General features: G+C 44.9%; 1 protein-coding gene across 2 annotated transcripts in view; it reads left to right on the top strand.

Annotated features, from left to right (window-relative positions):
- Positions 1–1,121: 1,121 nt before the first annotated feature.
- Positions 1,122–18,997, top strand: part of tcf3b (transcription factor 3b) — a 24,838-nt gene continuing 6,962 nt past the window's right edge. For both annotated transcript variants that reach the window (XM_030784019.1, XM_030784018.1), the window contains exons 1-12: positions 1,122–1,389; positions 4,565–4,664; positions 7,317–7,389; positions 11,865–11,938; positions 12,595–12,670; positions 13,646–13,686; positions 13,955–14,087; positions 14,571–14,617; positions 17,011–17,110; positions 17,758–17,894; positions 18,299–18,449; positions 18,873–18,931. In XM_030784019.1, coding sequence (XP_030639879.1) covers positions 4,587–4,664; positions 7,317–7,389; positions 11,865–11,938; positions 12,595–12,670; positions 13,646–13,686; positions 13,955–14,087; positions 14,571–14,617; positions 17,011–17,110; positions 17,758–17,894; positions 18,299–18,449; positions 18,873–18,931 — 969 coding nt within the window. In that variant the 5' untranslated portion in view covers positions 1,122–1,389; positions 4,565–4,586. The remainder of the gene's footprint in view (positions 1,390–4,564; positions 4,665–7,316; positions 7,390–11,864; positions 11,939–12,594; positions 12,671–13,645; positions 13,687–13,954; positions 14,088–14,570; positions 14,618–17,010; positions 17,111–17,757; positions 17,895–18,298; positions 18,450–18,872; positions 18,932–18,997) is intronic.

The following is an 18,997-nucleotide window of genomic DNA, read 5'->3' as shown; positions in this document are numbered from 1 at the left end:
AGCGGTCCTCGGGTTGCAGACAACATTAGTACAGGAAATGGACATTCCATTGAAGGGGGAAAAAAAAACCTCCCCACAACAGTTGGGTTTTTATGCGAATTAACGTCCATGACTGAATATATGGTGGATGAAATACCTGAACAAATCAATCCGTCTTTTGATTTCTCATAAAATATCACTTTTTAGCGGGTTCTGTGACAAATAGTTCAGTAGCTACTGAGCTAAACAAAGGATGAAATAGTTAATAGATCCACATGTGGTATAGATATGAAGTCATACTCAGTAGCTATATATCGATAATTTCTCATTCCGTTTAAAAACATCCTGATTTTGTTTTTGCTGATTTCATGTACTTTCAAAGAATGTTCTTTCCCGTGGAGGAAAACGGCCTCTAATATTAATAACCCTTCACTAAATTCATTATTAATAATAGATAATCTACAGTCAGCTGACACTGTTGATTGTGTTAGTTAAGCAAAAAATACTGTGTAAACAGAACTCTAACAATAACGTCCGGTATTTTAATATGAACACGAGTTAACTTCACATACATGCTCTGTAACACGTTTAGAGAGCGGAATGGTATGTTAACCATAATATTAAAATGATGTCATTGGCTGTAGGCTACTCAAGCCCCCCTCAGCCAGCCTCACAGAGTATACAGCCAAATCTAGCGTCATTGACCAGGGGGTGTTTTTTGAGCATATATTCGATCGTCTATTGGATGTTTAAGACGTTCGTCATTTTCTATTGCAATTCTATTGGCCAGTCCTGTCCGAGTTTATCTCTCCATCTCGTGCTGCTCCTGTTCTATCGCGGCTTACTTTTCCCCTACCAACCTCCGCAAAGACAAATAGACCCATTGTACATACACACACAGATATATGTGTATGTTTTTTGGATAGTGTAGTTTTGGTATCTTCAACAGCGTTACGATAAATTGCTCTGTGCAAAGTATGAGCAATCGAACTTATTTAAAACGTTGATACCTCAAGGCGAAATTACTTGTCTCCTCTGGTCGTTTGAAATTGGACACCTCCGGCGTTGAGGCCCCTCTTTCCATGCGGAGGGATACGTTGTTGCTGCTGACAATGTGGATGGAGGTGGTTAAGATGTCTACTAGAAGAATGAATTCACCTCAATTGTAACAACAAAAAGGAAGTCGTGGGGCTGGCTACAAGAGACTGTTTGGATTCAGACGGAGTGCATTGTATTAATGACGCGGATTTCCCATCGAAGTATGGTATTGGTAAAATAGAAGACATCTCGTGGCGATTCGGTGTTTTTCAGGCGCTGAGGTTGAAAATCTCCCCAAGTTTTATGTTTTGTGCCTGCAAGATTCAGCCTCTCTTTTTTTACTATTGGATGTTAAACATCTGAGAAGGAAAGGTAATTTTGGGATCTTTTCCACATGTTACTGTTTGAGGTATTTGCTTTATGTCCGCATTAACGTAAGGAAGTCCTTTATTGTAGGGTGTTTAACTTGGAGCTAAATAGCAAGTTTTTGGGATGTGTGGATACGGAGGTGGGGGATGTTCAGTTTTTGTCTGGTCGTGAAGGTGGAAGTTGTGAGGTGGTCTTTGCATTCGCACTATTATTAGCGAAATGACTTCTTTGTTCACTTGGATACTGATATGGACTTGAATGGTTGGAAGTTGACAATTAAGCATTCGTCATTTTTCCCGCTTTTCTAACTGCCCAGTCAAATCATTCACTTAGAGTTCAATCCCCACCGCACCCCAAACCAAATAACCTTAAAACATCAACTAAACTGAGTGAACTTGGGTTGTGTTTCCTTGATGGGACTGTATGCTAACTGTGTCTCTTAAAAGTTGACGAATTATGCACTTGTGATGCTAAACATTTCTTCGGAGTGGTTACTGCGTTGCAGGCAAGACTTAATTTACTTTGTCGCACATTTGGCAGGAAATTCCTTTTGGGCCCCCCACCCCCACTTATCTTTTGGTTCGCCTCCCTCAAATTTCAGCCCCTTGTGTAAAAGTTGACGTTTTACTGAGGTAGATGTACTTGCACGAGGGACACCCGGGATAATTCCGTATCTCACTTTTTGCCTGAAAAGAGTCGATACTGCAGTAGTATTTGTCCGTTGTTCCACTCACGGCCGTTCCACTCGTCCAATAAATAATTGAGAAATATTGATTAATTGTGTGGATTTGTATTTCATCGGGTGCTATCGCAGCACAAAATTGTGGGAACTCGATGGCTGTCGGTCTAAAGACTGGAAATGGCCCATTGCTGTTGGAAATGGGGAGCTAACGGAGTAGAATGAGTTTACAACCAGGAATAAATATTTACATAGTTCCAGTCTGGGAAGCTGGGCCTGCCTACACAAAGGAGAGAAATGTCAATAGTCAAGAAAGATAGGCGAACTAAGAAAATGTTTCGGTACTCTTTAAAGATGTCTATCTTAGTGCTTTATTTCTTTTTTTCCTCCCCAAATTTGTCGGGACTGTCTTTTGTACATTTTGTCCACCTGAAGCAACAGTTTTCCTTAGCAGGACCATTCATACGTCATTTGTTTGGAGTCGGTTTGAGCCTTTCTTGTCACATTTTGCTTGGCCTACTTCTTTTAACAGGGTATTTTTGATGCCTAGGTGTCTAGATGTAAGAGCCGTTTGAGTTAATGTCGAAACATGTTATAATATTTTTTTTTTCATGGTTATTATCATCTTGAGATCCAAATAACACCGGGGGTCACAACTACTCTATGGTCTGTAGCGAATACACATTTGAGACGATAGCGCCACAGTAAAACCGTTCCTTACGTTCCGCATCAACAGGGTCTAATGACTCTAATCTGTCGCTTCCGAATATTGTTCAAATAAAAGATGCCATTTTGCAATGTAAATTAAGAAGTGACGTTGTTTCTGGCTCCCCACAACTTTGCCCCAACGCCTCTAAGAGTTTATGAAGAGGTTTTGTTTTGTTTAATTTGGGTTTTTTTCTTTTGTTTGGTTTTTTTGATTGTTTGTTGAGGTTTTTTGGGGGGATAAATTCGAAACTCATTTTAAAAGTAGATGTATCGTGTTTTGGGCAAAACTTTAATTTTTTTCCCACATTACCTCCAAATTAGTCGCTGGAATCATAAAAAGGGTATTGTTTTGAATAACGTGGGCCACAAGTTGAGTTAGCTAAGTTTCGTCTGCATGACCGTAAGGGCTACTGTAACTCTAATGAAATTCCTTTCATCGTTTCTTCACGAAAAACCAAATAACGCTGCTGGGTTTGAATTTTAGTACTAACGGTTTGGAAACGTGCTTTAGGTGACTTTAACCCTTCTTTTTAGCTATAGACATGTTTAGCCAGACTGGGTCAAAGCTAACGAAGTTGCAGTTTGGTTCAAAACGCGATTGTAAAAACACACCACCTGTTGGTTTGTAAGTGTTTCTTCACAACTAGCATCCCAACTAATGACTCATCTTTTCCTAGAACAAGGGGAAGAAAAGAATATTGGATAGGAGGAATAAAACCCAACTGACTCAATTATTAGCGAATTCAACATAAATTCATCGGAAAATGTACCATGCAGTTTGGTGGTGGTCCGCTTTGACGTGGGTTTTCAGTAAGGCCTTTATGCTGAGGTGGTCAGGGTTTGGGGGAAGGAGTTGTTGTCATTAGTTTTAACAATTCAGATTCTCTCCCAGAAGGAGACATTTTCACAAACTCCCAGTGTACAAGGCTACAGCGTGTTACATTGAAGTTTTGATTTGTACTTATCTATAATTTTATTTATATATTCATTTAGTCTGTTCAGTGGAAGATTTTCGCCTGTCAGATATGTGTTCTGCCTCTAATTATTTTACATTAGAAAAGCGAAACGGTAATTGTAAATTGACGTGTTCCAGCACACAGATAGATGTTGAACACATGTCATTTATCTTTAAGTGTAACTAAAGTGAAACCGATGAGTTTGCAACACTGAGGTAATATAGATGAGAGTCAGCGTCTGACTCGGTGCCACTGTTGCTTGTTACAAGCTTGGGATTCCCAGCTGTATCTGTACAATACTGTTCAGTCCTTAGCGTTGGAGGTTTTTAGATGCTTTGATAATCATAACTCATCTTTGTACTAGTTCTGTATTGATTACAAGTGCAGATAGAATTGTGTCTCAAAGAAAGCACCGGATTCGGTTACATAACATGAAGGGAGACATCATTTCCAGGCCGATTTTCAGAAATCCTTTACGTTCGCGTGGTAGAGAACTCAGATCGACGTTTGAAATGAGCATGTGGTTTCCTGACGCTCTCTTGCGCATAAAAATTGCCCCAGCCACCCACAATGGCGCCGTTCCAAAGCCATATGTAACAATTTGGCCTCGTCTTTCAGTTTTCATCATACTACAAAGGTTCCCTCAGGTTTAGATATTCGTGGCATCTCTCCAGCGTTCCCCGTCCTATGTTCTATGTTCTGTAACCTTCAGACACTATGAAAACGAGCTGTGTCCCCCTGGTCCCTGAATATTGTACGTCCTGTATCGTCTCTGTGAGGTTATGTCTGTGTGTGTGTGTGTGTGAACTGTGTGTGAACTGTGTGTGTCTTGCAGGGTGTTTTGAAGACAGAGGGGCATGAACGAACAGCAGCAGCAGAGAATGGCGACAGTAGGTACGGACAAGGAACTCAGTGACCTCTTGGATTTCAGTGCGGTAAGATGGTGGTTTTTTTTTTTTTTTTTTTTTTTTTTGGAGGGGGGTTGGGAGGGGTGTTGAGGCACCTGGAGCATTTGGGAGGGAGGTCGGCAGTGGTCGGTGGAGGGGGGAGGGGACGGGGGGGGGGGGGACTTTGGGGAGGAAAGCGCGACTAAGAGGGGGAAACGTGGTCCCTTGGCAGTGGTTCCTCCCAAGCCAACCCCCCCCCCAACCCAAGCCAACCCCCGTGCTAAGTTGTGAGCAAGCCAGAAACGTCAGCACGGTGTTTTGTTTGTCATTTGTCAGCCCTGAGACGTGAAGCGAAGTAACTGGTGAAATGTCTCTCTGAATGTTATCAGGTCGTGTCCACTTTAAAAGGGCACACTTGTTCAGGTAGTATCGGGTCCGTAGCAGACCGGAGCGATAATGTATTTGAAGTATTTTAATGACTTGGCCTCGTCCCATTTCTCTTACGTGCCGCTTTTAACTTGTGTCCTTTTTCTATAAACATCCCTAAAGTCTCGACAGAAACAAATGCTTTCCCGGCAATACAAAACAGACATCGCGTGAATGCCCTAACAGAGACTGTGTCAGAGTTTCCCCTCTGCAGTCAAATAAGATTAGTAACCAAGTGAGCAGGATCTTAAGGAAATGCAGCGCTGTTAAAGTTTTGGGATGGGACAGGTCATTCAATAGCACCAGTAAACGTGTTCATTCTGCGTTTTTGGCCCGCAGATTCTAAGTCTTGTCCGTGAAGTTACTTGGTTTGGTTCGGTTCCGGTTCGCTTTGGATATTATTAGACTGGACTGAGACCGTGAGCTGAATCATTTTGTTAACAACAGGTGTTGGATGTTTTGTTAGTGCGTTTTCAAATCCACATCAAATAATCCCTTTATCTCCACTTTTTCAAAAAAAAAAAATTCCACAATAAGAATGTAAATTCCATTTCAGATGAACATTTGAATTTGAATGAACCGTGAAATTCCGATTCCAGAATCGTTCCCAATAATGCCTTGAAGTCATTCTGATTAATGTACACTGTGCAGTAATGGGACTCCTTTACCTAAACGACTGTGTTTTTAGTTCTTTGACGACGACTGGATTGATGTGTCTTAGCCGGTGAGGGCACTACAGACTCACTGATGTTTGTACAGGGCAGCTGTCTAACTAGCTTCTTTGATTAGGAGTTTGTTCTATGTCAGAGATGAGGGTTTAGCTTGGAAATCGTGGAACGCCTCTTGGTTAGCTGTAAAAAGGAAAGGGGGGGTGGGGGGGGCGCTCTGCGGAGAAGATAGAAAGTTAATCTCTTTATGCATGGAATGGCTTGGCCTTTCTTAATTGATTGTTATGGAAAATTGCCATCTAGTGAGAATGACAGCAGACTCCAGGCCCTGCATCCTGATTAAGAAAATACTTGTAATCAGACTAGCCAGCCCAAATGAATTACAATCTCTCAACTAATTACAAGTTGTTTACATTCAATCTGTTTGTGTGTTTTATTCAATCTGTAGTTACTGATGCTTCGTGTAGATGGGCCAGGGCATTCCATGCTTGCTTATTTTAGACCTCTGTAATGCAAAGGGACTTTTGTTTTTTTTTTAAGAGGAGATCATTTCAGTTAGGGTCACATTCATCAGATCTGTCAGAGTATTTGGCTGTCATAACTGCAATTTTATGGATGGAGATCTCATCTTATATAAGCACTCTGACATGAAGACTTATTTATACGAGCATATGAGCCGATCTACGATCTTTTATTTTTAGTGTTTTTTATAATCCTGTTAAATGCGTTTTGAAGAGAACTGATCCCAGATCAGCACTCTAACTCCGAGATGCTTGATGAATTTAGACCACCGTGGTCTTGTAGGTTCTGTTGCTCTTTTGGAACATTTGTTGTGATCAGGTGTGTGTGCTAAGCATGTGTGTAGTGTGATCCAGATGTGAGGCGTGTGTGTTAATATGATGCAGCAATGCATCCTGAGTCACAAGAGATCGAAAAAATATTTTTTTTTTCCGCTCTACGTGACCGCCTGCGTTTTTTTTTTTGTTTTTTTTTTTTAAAGCAATTTTTGTTGTTTTTTTCCCCATTGGGGGTGAAAAAACAAAACAAAACAAAACAAAACTTTGAGCTGAACCTTCCGCTGATTCATCGTCCCCTCTCCTGCATGTGCGGACTTCAGTGCTCCGTTTGATGTCTCATCTGTAGCTCTCTGATTTCCCAGAATGCCGAGTGATGTATGAAAGGGACGTGTCTTCAAAGGGGGCCTGTTTTTATTGTGGCCTTAGTACAGCTTAATCTGAGTAAAAAGCAGAGGAGTATTAAAAAAAAAAAAAAAAAACAACAAAAAACGGTACTAACACGCACCCGACGCGTTTCGATAGGATGGTTCGTTACCGTGTTGAGTGACGAGAGTTCACAGCTGTGTAATGTAAATCTGAACACACTGGAGAGCGTGTCTCTCACACATGTTTACTTTTGGTTGAGTTTCATTATATGTGAGTGTGTGTTTGTGTACGTGTGTGTGTGTGTGTGTGTGTGTGTCTGGAGGGGGTGTACTTGTTGATATGCTAACTGTGCCATAGTTTGCAGCGTGTTACTGAACATTAAAGAAGGGCTTTCACACGCCTCTCCTCTCTTTTTTTAAAAAATGTTGTTTTTTTTTTTGTAGATGTTTGCGCCCCCTGTGGCCAATGGGAAGAACAGGCCAACCACACTCGCCAGCAGCCAGTTTGGTGGTTCAGGTGAGTTTCTCTCCCATTTGTCTTACATTATTAAACCACAAAAGAGTGTGTGTGTGTGTGATTTTTATCATCAAACTGTCTGTGAAAAGCATTGAAAGCACTGATAAAGAAACTAAGTGTGCGTGTGTGTGTGTGTCTGATTTTTTTTTTTGTTTGCGTGTAAAATCTCTACCTGCCCACTGGGTAAGTCGTCAGACATGACTATGTGCACGCACGCTGCAGCTGTCGTAAGTGTTTGTTTAGGGTTTCGAGTTGTCCGACACCTGGATACTTCGATTGTGTAGTTCTCCGCTCTGTAGAAGAGTGGGACATGCTGTTGCATGTTTCCAGAACCTTCTCTCTCTCTCCACCCCTTCTTCTTCTTCTTGTTTTTTTTTTTTTTTTTTTTTTTTTTTTAATGCCTCCACTGTACTGCAGTCAAAGATAGGGCTCAAGGGCGTTTAGGCCCCTTTTGAACATCCAGTGGAGATGTCTGACACCTATTGGACGAGCCCCCTTTGGAATTCACCTTTAGCTAAAAAGACACGCGGGTGACGGACACGGTGAGGAGCTTAGCCGTTAGCGCTGCATTGTTTCAGTGCGCGTGGAGTCCAGATTCATTTGCGTTTGTATAAAGGTCTGAAGTTCAGTCCTCATGTGTTGAATATAAGAGAACTTTTAGATGGTGGTAGATTTGATTAAATACAGTGCACTGTGTAGCAAGGCTTGTGATGCGTGATGTTTGATGTATATCATTTTGTAATGATCTGGGCCCTGTAACTATTTAATTTACGTGAATCATTACATAACTTGCGCTCAGTCATGACATGCGTTCTGTAAATATGGAGATGAGAAGTTTTGAAATTTATTTCGCAAACCTGTTTCAGACAAATTATATTGACTTGTGGCGTAGTATTGATGTTGGTTTTACAGAGTGGAAAAACACAGGGGTTCTCTCCCTCATTCTCCCTCTTTTTTTTTTTTTTCCCCCCAACCTGTGACCTTCTCGTGACCCCCCCCCAACCCCCTCGTTTCACCTCTGCTGAGACTCAAACAGATGGGGGTGGTCGTACCACACCTCTCCCATGTGGTTTTTGGGAAAGGCCTTGAAGTTGTAAGAGATCTAGATGGTCGCATCGTCAATTTAGCGTGTGATTGGATCCACGACGTGGGAACTGTCGTCCTGCGGAATGAAACAGAAGGGATTACTTTTTCAGGAATTCCAGTAATGTTTATTGCTGACTCGTGGAACCTGTTAACAGTTTCCAAAGTCATTTCATAGTAATGTACCGTGGTTCACAACGTCTCTTTTTTTTAATTTTTTTTTTTTTTCGAAGTAGTTGAGCAGAGGTTCACAGCTCAACTCTTGCTTCTTTTGTGGGTGAATCTTAACTGACAGTCTGGGCGGAAAAAAAAAAAACCCTCCATGTTTCTTTGCATTTTTTTTCCCACTACATTTCTGTGGTTATCACCCCCCCCCCCCCCTTTGCAGTTCATCTTTCTCTTCAGCGACACTCTAAAACGTGACTGAGAATGGAAGTAATGGGGGGAACAAAGGCTAAACATGGGCTTCTCCAATCGACGCCCCCCCTCCCCAAAGTGTAAAAACACACTCCTCTGTCCCTCCTCCTCCTTGACAACTCCTCTTTTCCCCCGACTGACCCACAGGAAGTGGTACCACATCGAAACCCCCCCCTGCCCCCCCTAACTCCAACCCTCCAACTCCCCCCCCCCCCCTCACCCACCCCACACCCGCCTGGTTCTCCCAGTAGGCAGTGAGTGCAGGGGAGAGAGAGAGAGTGAGAAGGACCAGCAGCCCTGTCCCGTGTTTGTTCATAGATGGTGAAAATGGTAGTATTAGCCGCGGAGCTAGCAGGCCGTTTTTGAGGGCTGGTGATGAGGTCTGGCGCTTGTGGTTATTCGGCGTCGTTGAAAGCTCAAGGGTATCGTCTCTGTCCACTCTGCGCCTTTTCGAATGTTCTCACACTCCCCTCCCGATTCAACTTTTACTGCGACGCAGTCCCGTGTGCTATATGCTAATGTTCATGCTAATTTGGTTTTCCTCTGTTGCCAGCGAAACACATGCCACCTTGTTCTCGCGTTTTAATAAACGGGGCCGATATTTAAATTACCTTTTTTTTTTTTAAAAAGCTAATCCAGAAAATTGTCCCCAGACTTGCTTTTTTTTTTTTGGATAACACGCACAGGATGTGATTACGACAGGACCTGAATTCTCTCCATGTTGCCTGCTGTCTTCTGTGCTGTGCTTTAGGAACGTAGCACAACTGTAGCAGCAAGAGAAAGTTTTTTTTTTTTTTTTTTAAAAAAGCGAGTTTTTTGATTGCAGGAAACAGCTGAACGTTTGAAAAACCAAAACGTGTGACCGTAGAACGGCTGTAAAGCAAAGTGTCGAGGTGCAATGGAGAAAAAAGAAAGAAGAAGACAACAACAACAAAAAAAACAGTGTAAAGATGCCTTAGAGCAGGCAACAGCCCCCCCCCCCCCCCTCTGTTTATCAGAACAAAAGTACTCAGAAGGGTGTTAATTGTGTTACCCTGCCCCCCCACCCCCCCCTTCCCAAAGTGTGCATGTGTGTCTTGGGTGGTGTATTTTTTTTTTTTTTTTAGTTTGAAAGCAGTGGACCCTGTGAGATGGCTTCACCAAGCTACTCCCCCCTCTGCCCCCCCCTTCCCCCCCCCCCCCCCCTCTGTCCCTCACCTCCACAGCTGCTGTTCCTGTCACCTACTGTGGGCACAGAGAAACATGGGACAGGTCCATTTCCCCTCCTCCATATCCCCATTCCACTAACACCCAGACACAATGAGACACCAACACACACACACACACACACACACCAACACACGCGCGCGTGCGGGCGGGCGCGCCGACACCCTTGACACTCACTCACGTTCTCACTCTCACACTTAAAGTTTTGATGTGCACAGCCACTGTGAATTCTGACACGGCCTAGAAACCCAGAGCCGGGAGGGAAGAATGCACCGGGGGAGCCGTGTTTACACCACTAAAGCAAATAACATTTTGAGGGGATTAACATTTTGTGAAAAGAGCTTTTGGAAGTTTTTTTTGGAGTGTTTAAAGATCATAGACAGTGGGTAGTTTGCAGTCAGCCTGTCTGCATAAAATCCTTCTTCGGTGTATCGCTTAGTTGTTAGAGCAACAGCTACATGTTCTGGAAGAGTCTACAACCCCTCCCTTTAGCTGTGTCTCGTAAACCATACATATTTGCACTGTCCCTGTGTGTGTGTGCGTGGCCGTATGTATGTGTGTGTGCGTGGCCGTGTGTGTGTGTGCGTGCGCGCGCACACACCCGTAAACATGCTGTCACATCGCCATATCTGAATCAGAACATCACGTCACGTACTGTCACTCCGCACCGCGTTCCCTCGAACGCACGATCATTTTGGGCCAAGCGCTCCCTGAGCGGTGCCAGTCTCGGGTTTGCAAACGGGCGTGTGCGTGGGCATCGTGAATCGTGGACACGGCTATTTGCGTTGCTTTGTTAGCATCATCCCTCACACGCCAGCGCTAACTCAGACCTTCACCCCCCCCCCCCCCCTTCTCTTTCTCCTCCGCCTCCTCTCCTCACACATTTTTAATTAGACCCACAGAAAAAAAAAATCAAAAGAAGGTATGAATATTCATAAAGCGGCTGCATTAATATGCACAATTATGCAAATCAGCATGCAATTAAGCTGTGTGTCTCCTGAGAGCTGTGGTAGCATTAAGGCTTAAGACAGGCGGAGGGGGCTGGAAGTTTCTGCTTCAGCAAGCTTTAAGATGCTCTTAGCGTGTTTTGGTGAATGTGGACAAGTGTCTGTGTCTGTGTGTGTGTGTTTGTGTGTGTGTGTGTGTGTATATGTCTGTGAGATTGTGTGTGACAATGCAGAGTCAATATGTCGTATGTCAGATTGATGGTAGTCATTCATTGTGTGCTAGCGTAAACAGGGGTGTGCGTACGTGCACTCAGCAGTGAAGTGTCTGTCTCGTCCAGGGCCGGGCCATGAGAGGAGAAAAGAAAAGAGAGATTCTCTAAATGTGCACTGCTTTTAGGTCTACTTTATTCGGAGGTCTTCTGTGACTCCCAAATAAACAATGACCGTCCCCCCCCAAACTGTGCATTCTTGTCTGTATGTGTTGATGCTAGCCTAACATCACTGAAAACAGTTCTGTTAAAAATCTGTTGAAGCAAGTGTGTGTGTGCGTGTGTGTGTGTGTGTGTGTGTGTGAGAGGCACACACAGACAGAAAGAATATACCATGCCGTGGAATGATCAAAGAATGTTGTCTGCTGATCCAGAATGTTTCACTTCAGGAGTTTAGCTTGTGAAGGAGGGAACTTTGTAGGATTATAAGGAAGTAACCCTTACAGTACTAATCACAGCCTCCTCTGTGACATCGCTCTCCTGTCTGTCACTGTTCTTCACCGTGTGCTGTCTGTCTGTCCGCCTGTGTGTCTGTCTGTCTGTCTGTCTGCAGGTTTGGACGAGCGAAGCAGCTCAGGTTCCTGGGGACCTGAGGACCAGGACAGTCCCTCATACGGCCAGAACCGGGTAAAAGTTCTCCCCGCGGCACACGCCAGTCTCCTACACCACATCAAAGTGTGTGTGTGTGTGTGTGTGTGTGTGAGGTTATGTTGGATAGGAGGTTTCAGCAGTGGATGTCTACAGTGTTCTCTGTAAAGGCGTTCTCAGTCAGCCAAGTCATGTTCAACAAACACAAGCCTGTTTACCGTTTTCCAACTGGTTTTTACTGGAAGTCCGGTAAATCACACAGGTCGTTTTTGTCGAGACACGAACGCGTGTTGAACTTGGATTGAATTGTAAAAAGCGATTAGTATGATGGTTAAATTGTCTGAATTTCCAGCTGATATTGCTGGGAGTGTTACCTTTGGGAACTGGGATTGTCCGGAGCGGATTTTAAAACATTTTGAAGAGTCCTCGTTAAGGAAAAAACACCAGAGAGAACACACAAAGTAACACACACCAGCACACCAGCAGGGCCATAATTCTGTCACATCTTGTTAAGATTTCAACACGCAGACTAAAAACAATAAGCCGTACTCTTCACTGCTGATCAGACGCTGTTTACACTAACATTAAAGCTTCGTCTGCACCGGCTGTAGTATGAGGACAGGCAGGTACAGATGGACGGAGACAGGTGGGGTTGTGTCTTAATGGTGGTTCTGTCTGGTTTTTTTTCTTCGTAGGCTTATGGAGAAGGACCTCACTACCGCGAACACAACTGTGTCCTCTCGTCACCTTTCATCAGCTCAGGGATCGGCGGTGAGTTCTCCACACACACACACGCACACCAACGCATTGAAAAAAAAAAATACACTTAAACCTACGTCCTGCACCCTAAACCTACATACCTCTCTTTGTCAGAACTGGCAGAGTTTGCTTGGGGCTAATTTATCACTCACACACACACACACACACGCACTAGGTGCGAGAGTCATTTCCAGGTAGGCCTATTTCGTTTTCCCGTGCACAACCTAATAAACATCTCAGTTCTCAGTCAGTGAGACTAAACAGTCTCTCAGGCCTGGGAAACCTGCATTCCGAACAGCATGACTTCAGGACGCCGCCCCCCCCAGCGAAAAAATCTACCTTTCTCTCTGTTTATTGACCCCCCCCACTCCACTGTGCGTTGCCAGAGCTGCTGTTTCTGGTGTGAGAGATTTCATTTGAGACAGATCTTAGAAGAACCCAGTGCTTCGAGTTCCTGATGAGTGATTTTGTCAGAGGGGTGGGTGTGTGTGTGTGTGTGTGTGTTTGTATGTGTGTGTGGAGCACTGAGGCAGAAACTTTCCTCTGGGGTTTAGTGTACCTAACAGCTCCTTTGTCCACTGTGCTGGCTTCACTGGGAAGATTGTTCTGTTGTCCTCCATAAACACTGTATAATAATCCACTCCATTATAAATACGTTATAACCCCCCCTCCCTTTGTGTATTATCACCCTTATCTCGCCCCATAATCTTACTTCTCTGCATTTGGCATGACAGTGCTCTTAATTCCACACACACAATTCTCTGACTTGATATTTGTCTCACTGTGCTTTGTGACGGCCTTATTCTGCATTTGTTATTGTAATTTTGATATGACTATAGAAATACTTACTCTCTTCATAAATCTGTTTTTCGGTAATTTTAGTGAGTCTAATGAATTAGTCACTCATATACGTTTGCCTGTGCCTTTTCCCTCTCTCTCTCTCTCTCTCTCTCTCTCTCTCTCTCTCTCTATCGCTTTGTTTTACAGGAAAGAATGAAAGAGCGCCATACAACTCATTCGGAGGGCAGGTAAGAGCAGCATGCCCCTGTGTTAGCACGTTTATCCAAGTTTACAGGTCTAAAGACCCACAGATCCTTCACTGGAAACTGGCATTGAAACCCTGACTCTGGGATGTTAGTGTGTCTATGCACCTGTGAGTGACGCCCGGGGAATCATAAAATGGGACCCACTCTGATGAACATCCTCTCTCTCTTTCTTTCTCTCTCTCTCTCTCTCTCTCTCTCTCTCTCTCTCTCTCCCCTTCTCTCTCTCTCTCTCTTTCTTTGTGCATTTTAGCAGGGCTTTCTGCCCAGCGACATCACCATGTCCAGTCCTGACGCCCTTTCCCCGTCAGGCCTAAAGTCTGACTCTCAGTTCTACCCCTCGTATCCCAGCAACCCCCGCAGACGACCGTCCGAAGGCAACCTGGGTAAGAAGCCCTGCTTTGGCATCAGGCGGGGGGGACATGACCATTCTTAAACTGAAATGTCTCCAGTCCAGTGTTGACTAAAGTATTCTTTGGGAGGGGGGGGGGGGGGGGGGGGGTGTTAGCTGTGTATATTCTCAAACAGCACACAAAGTGTTGTATCTGTGTATTAATGTATTTATAAATTTCACCTTTGATCAGACCAACAGTTTTTACTGAATAAGACTAGTAAAGCTTCAGTTTGTGTTGGGGAGAGAAAAAAAGTGTATCTCTGCTATTGTATGTTTACTCCAAAATGTATGTTTATTTGGTACTTCTCATAGTCTCAATAATTATTATCAACCCTTATCACTGGATTTTTTTTTTTTTTATGTCTATATAGTACATCAGGGCCTTGATAAGAACATCTTACCTGGATGTCTGTCGGTAAAGATATCTTACAGAAACTCATGAGATTTGCATTGCTATCTCTTCCCTTTCTCACAGACGCCCAACCAAAAAAGATCCGGAAACCCCCTGGCCTGCCCTCCTCGGTGAGTGGGGATCGTGTACCTTGTCCCTGAACCACACACACACACACTCACACACACACACACACACACACACACACACACACACAATAAACATAACCCCTTTCTTTGAGCTGTCATAGCCCGGCTCCTGACACACGCTCTTTGATAAGACCGTGACTGAGGCCACAGGGCTTCCCATTTCCAAACCTAAACTGACACAGTCGCTCAGATGGAGGACAATAGACAGATATGAACTGAACTGGTAGTTTCCCAGGGTGCTTTCCCGAGTCTTTAGACCGGTGAATTTAAGAGAGGGTGTAAAAACCTCCCTGAGAGAGGGAGAGGGGGTTTTTTTTTTTCCCCCCTTCTTCCTTGGCCTGTACTGGTGCAAATGACCGGAATCTCTGTTCACCTTTTGTATGTTCTGGTCACTTTCACAGTTTGTTGGTCGTCCTAATTCAATCAGGTGGCGTTTGAAATGCGTTTTTACGTCCATAAATACGAATTAGATGTGCCTTTTGCGTTTGATATTTGGACTATGTTCCAGGAAACGACCTCTCCGCTTGGAATATGATTCTTGCTCCGTCAATGCGATTGTTGCTCTTTCTTATCGTTATCGCCGGAAAAGTAGAGTTTTCTGTCATGAATGTACACTCCCAAAAGATGAACAGAGGGTGCCCAATGGCCTGTTCATTTAGGCATCTTTTGGCTTTGAAAATGGGGAGGGTTTTTTTCCCCCTCTCTCTCTCTCTCTCTCTCTCTTTTTTTTTTTTATCTGCTCATCCTCTTCACGCACCATGTGACTAGTCAGCTCTTTTTCTTTTTTTTCCTTCCCAGTTACTTTTTCCTTCTCTTCTTCAGAGAGCCCCCCCCTCCTTTTGCTCTCTCTGTCTCTGTCTCTCTCTCTCTCCCTCCCTCTCTCTCTCTCTCTCTCTCTGTCTCCCCCCCCCTTCCCATTTTCTCTCTCTCTCCCTCTTTCCCTTTCTCTCTCTCCCCTCCCTCCCTCCCTCTCTCTCCGTGTCTTCTCCTCTCTCCTGCCCAGCGGCCTGTGGAGTTGGATCCTGTCCAGGAGCGGGCAGATGGCTCTGTAATTAGAAGTGCATCTCTCCATTCCATTCCCACTTCTCTCTGTTAAATCAAATTACAGGCAAAAAAAAAAAAAAAAAAAAAAAAGAGAAAAGATCAGTTTGCTGGATTTGCATTCTCTACTACCAACCAACTACTTGCCTCCCTCCCTCCCTCCCCTCTTCGCCCCCCCCCCCTTCCCTTCCCCCAGTACCTGTCAAAACGTGAGTGATGGGCTGTTGTTTCAGTAAAGAGCTGTCTGTCACGTGTCTGTCGCTGTAAGTCAGTCAGTCTCTCAGCCTCCTCGTCACGCCTCAAGCACGCACGGCGCGCCGTAAAAACCGTTAAAGATTAGCTTCTGTTCTTGTTAAAAAAAAAAAAAACAAAAACGAGAACCATACATATATATCAGCCAGACAGACCCACAATAAGAAAGCAGGGCACCTGAACTGCTTTTGGAAGCTCTGCTCGCCTGGTGTACTGTGGTGCCTATAGCGTTTGAAGCCAGGTGCTCTTGATTGCTTGTAGAAAGCATTGAGATAGCAGAACAGCTCAGATCTGAGACAGTGTCCGGGGGGGGCCACCCTGACCTATTGGAATGGGAGGGGTTAGCGTGTAGCCTTTTTTTTTTTTTTTTCCCTTTTTGCCATGTCTCCTGGACTCCAGAGAGAGAGAGACAGAAAGAGAGAGAGACAGAAAGAGAGAGAGGAAGCTCCAACTGTGCCTTTCGATTGTAGTGCCGCGTTTCCCAGCATGCATTTCTCCGTGGGCAGGGGGGCTGTGCCATGTCCCTGCTATTCCATGTGTCTGTGTCACCACCGAAAAAAGCCTTTACGCCAAAAAACAAGGGGGGGGGGGGGGGGGGGGAAGAGAGAAAAAGATCAAAAGAGCAGCCAGACTGGTAGAGGGTGGATTCATGCTTGCCTTGACAGACCAGATCAGCCAGCGGTGACCTGGCCAAACCTGGGAGACGTAACCTTCCGAGGGATTTCTTTCACCCTCAGCCTAATTCCAATAGACAGATTTTACCAAAGAGCTTAATTAGCTGTGGAGAGTGTTTTTAAAGCAAGGGCGGTACCAGAGAGCAGGTCTCCTTGAGCAGGGTTGGTGCTGGAGTGGTTCAAGTGAGGTGGAGCTTGGAGTTTAATACAGCGCGCGCACACACACACATACACACACACACGCACACACGTGAAGAACTGTTTCAGAGAGTACTTCAAAACATTATTGCATTCATCCTCGTGTTGTACCTAATCAAAGTGTAACATTGGAAACGACAGACCTTCACTGAACGCTTTGTCCTGCGTTGTGGTTACTATCGGGCTTTGAAACCTGTTTCTCTGGTCCAGGTGTACGCATCCACGTCCGGGGACGAGTACAGCCGTGACGGGGCGGGATATCCAGGCTCCAAAACAGGCGGTGTTTACCCTGGTTCCTTCTACATGCAAGGTTGGTCTGTCTGTCTGTCTCTGTCTGTCTGTCTGTCTGTCTGTCTGTCTGACGACACGTGCTGCGTTAGCCTGACGGCCGTGGTTTCACCGTGTTCTGATTCCGCCTCATTAATGTTAAAAACACCAGCACTTACTGTCATTAAGGGGAACATTGCTTCGGGTGCAGGCAGTCAGAGATCTGTCGAGACAGAAGTGCGGGTTTGTTTGTCTTACTCCGCTGTTTTTGTTGCTTTGACCCGTGCCGACCATTTTCTTGCGTCCTCTGAAACACACGCCAACGGCAGTTGCAGTAACGAGCTCCCTGCGTCTCTTATTTTCCCCTTTTTTGTTACGACGTCCAATACGGGCAAATCGCAACACAAAACACACAGATGCACACACGCAACAAGCGCGTATACACCCACAGAAAAAATGCAGGCCCAAATCAGTCTACTAAAAATAGTTAGCAGCAAACCTACTGAAATTGTTGCTGTTTGCCAAAATGAGGAGGTTACACCAGTGACAAATTTCACAGATATAATTAGACAGTTGACATGTGTCCTGTTGGCGCATTTGCATTCGCGTACATGGAAATATGGGATTTGAAAGACTGTGGAATTTAACCATGAGGAGTAATGCTGATGCCATCTCTTTTGGTTTTGACAGAGGGCCTGCACCCGTCCACTGACCCGTGGGCGTCGTCCGGACCCCTGGGCCAGTCGGGGTACTCTGCCATGCTGGGCAACCCCCCTCACCTGAGTCAGCCCGGCCCCTTCTCCGCCATGAACCCGCAGGACCGCATGGTGAGGGACCCGACTCGACACGCACGCGTCATGGCCTTTTACGGTCCCGGTCAGAGTTTAGTCCCGAAATGGGCGTGGGACTTTTTGGGTGGAGGGTGTAGCCAAAGCGGGGGGGGGGGGGGGGGGTCCAAATCAGTTTGGGTTTGGTTATTTCAGGGACTTGAGTTCAATTTTAATTCAATTCATTCTCAGTGAGACGTGTACGGGATTTTTGCGGGAATTTAAAAAAAAAAAAAATTGAGAGCACCTTTTTTCATAGATGAAGATTTTTTTTTTCTTTTGCAAAGAGCTTTTCAAAGTTGTATTAAACTACATCTGAGATGAGAGCAAACGGACCCAGACGCCGGTGAAAAGTGACCGTGCGCCGGTTCTGATTCTGACCCGTCCTCTGTTCTCCGTAACAGAAGCGGCAGCCTTTGCCCGTGTCCCCCCATAACTACCCCCTCCACGGCAGCGACGTGAGCGGAGCCCTGACCCCCGGCTTCCACTCCACCTCCGGAGCCTACAGCGTTTCCAACCACACCCCCAGCATCAACGGAACAGACAGCATCATGGGTAATCTAGGCTTCGGCCCTTTGTCGCGGCTCAGGGAATCTCGGGTCGTTAAACCTTTTAAAACTTTTCCATCTCTAAGCCATCAGTTTGTCCTCTGCTTTGTGCAAATGTCATGTTTTTTTTTTTGTTTTTTTCTTACAGCTAGTTGATAAAAGTTCCCTAGGATTAGATTATGTTGATATGTTTAGCGGGCTAAAATTTGTCAGCGCGCGGCGAAACTGTACGGCAGACTTGCTGTTGCAGGGCGCACACATTGACCAAGCGCCCACAGTTGTCTCGTCACTCAGCGGTTATCAGTGGTTCAGAACCATTTCTCTGACCTCAGAACAATGGCAAATAAAGACCTAAAAGTAATTATGTTTGTATGTGGTCAATATGAGTCACTGAGGTTTTTTTTTTTCTCTCTCTCTCTTTCTTTTCCAGCAAACCGCAGCTCAACCACAGGTAGCTCAGGAGACGAGATAGGCAAGGCCCTGGCTTCGGTAAGCGTTTTTTTTTTTGTTTTTTTTTTGCCTTAAATAGTTCAATATTTCTCCGGTCTCCCACAG

Source organism: Chanos chanos, chromosome 9 (genome assembly GCF_902362185.1).
Source record: "Chanos chanos chromosome 9, fChaCha1.1, whole genome shotgun sequence".
In the NCBI taxonomy this organism is placed as follows: domain Eukaryota; kingdom Metazoa; phylum Chordata; class Actinopteri; order Gonorynchiformes; family Chanidae; genus Chanos; species Chanos chanos.
Note: the sequence above shows the minus strand (reverse complement) of the source record. Positions and strands in the feature narration are given on the sequence as shown.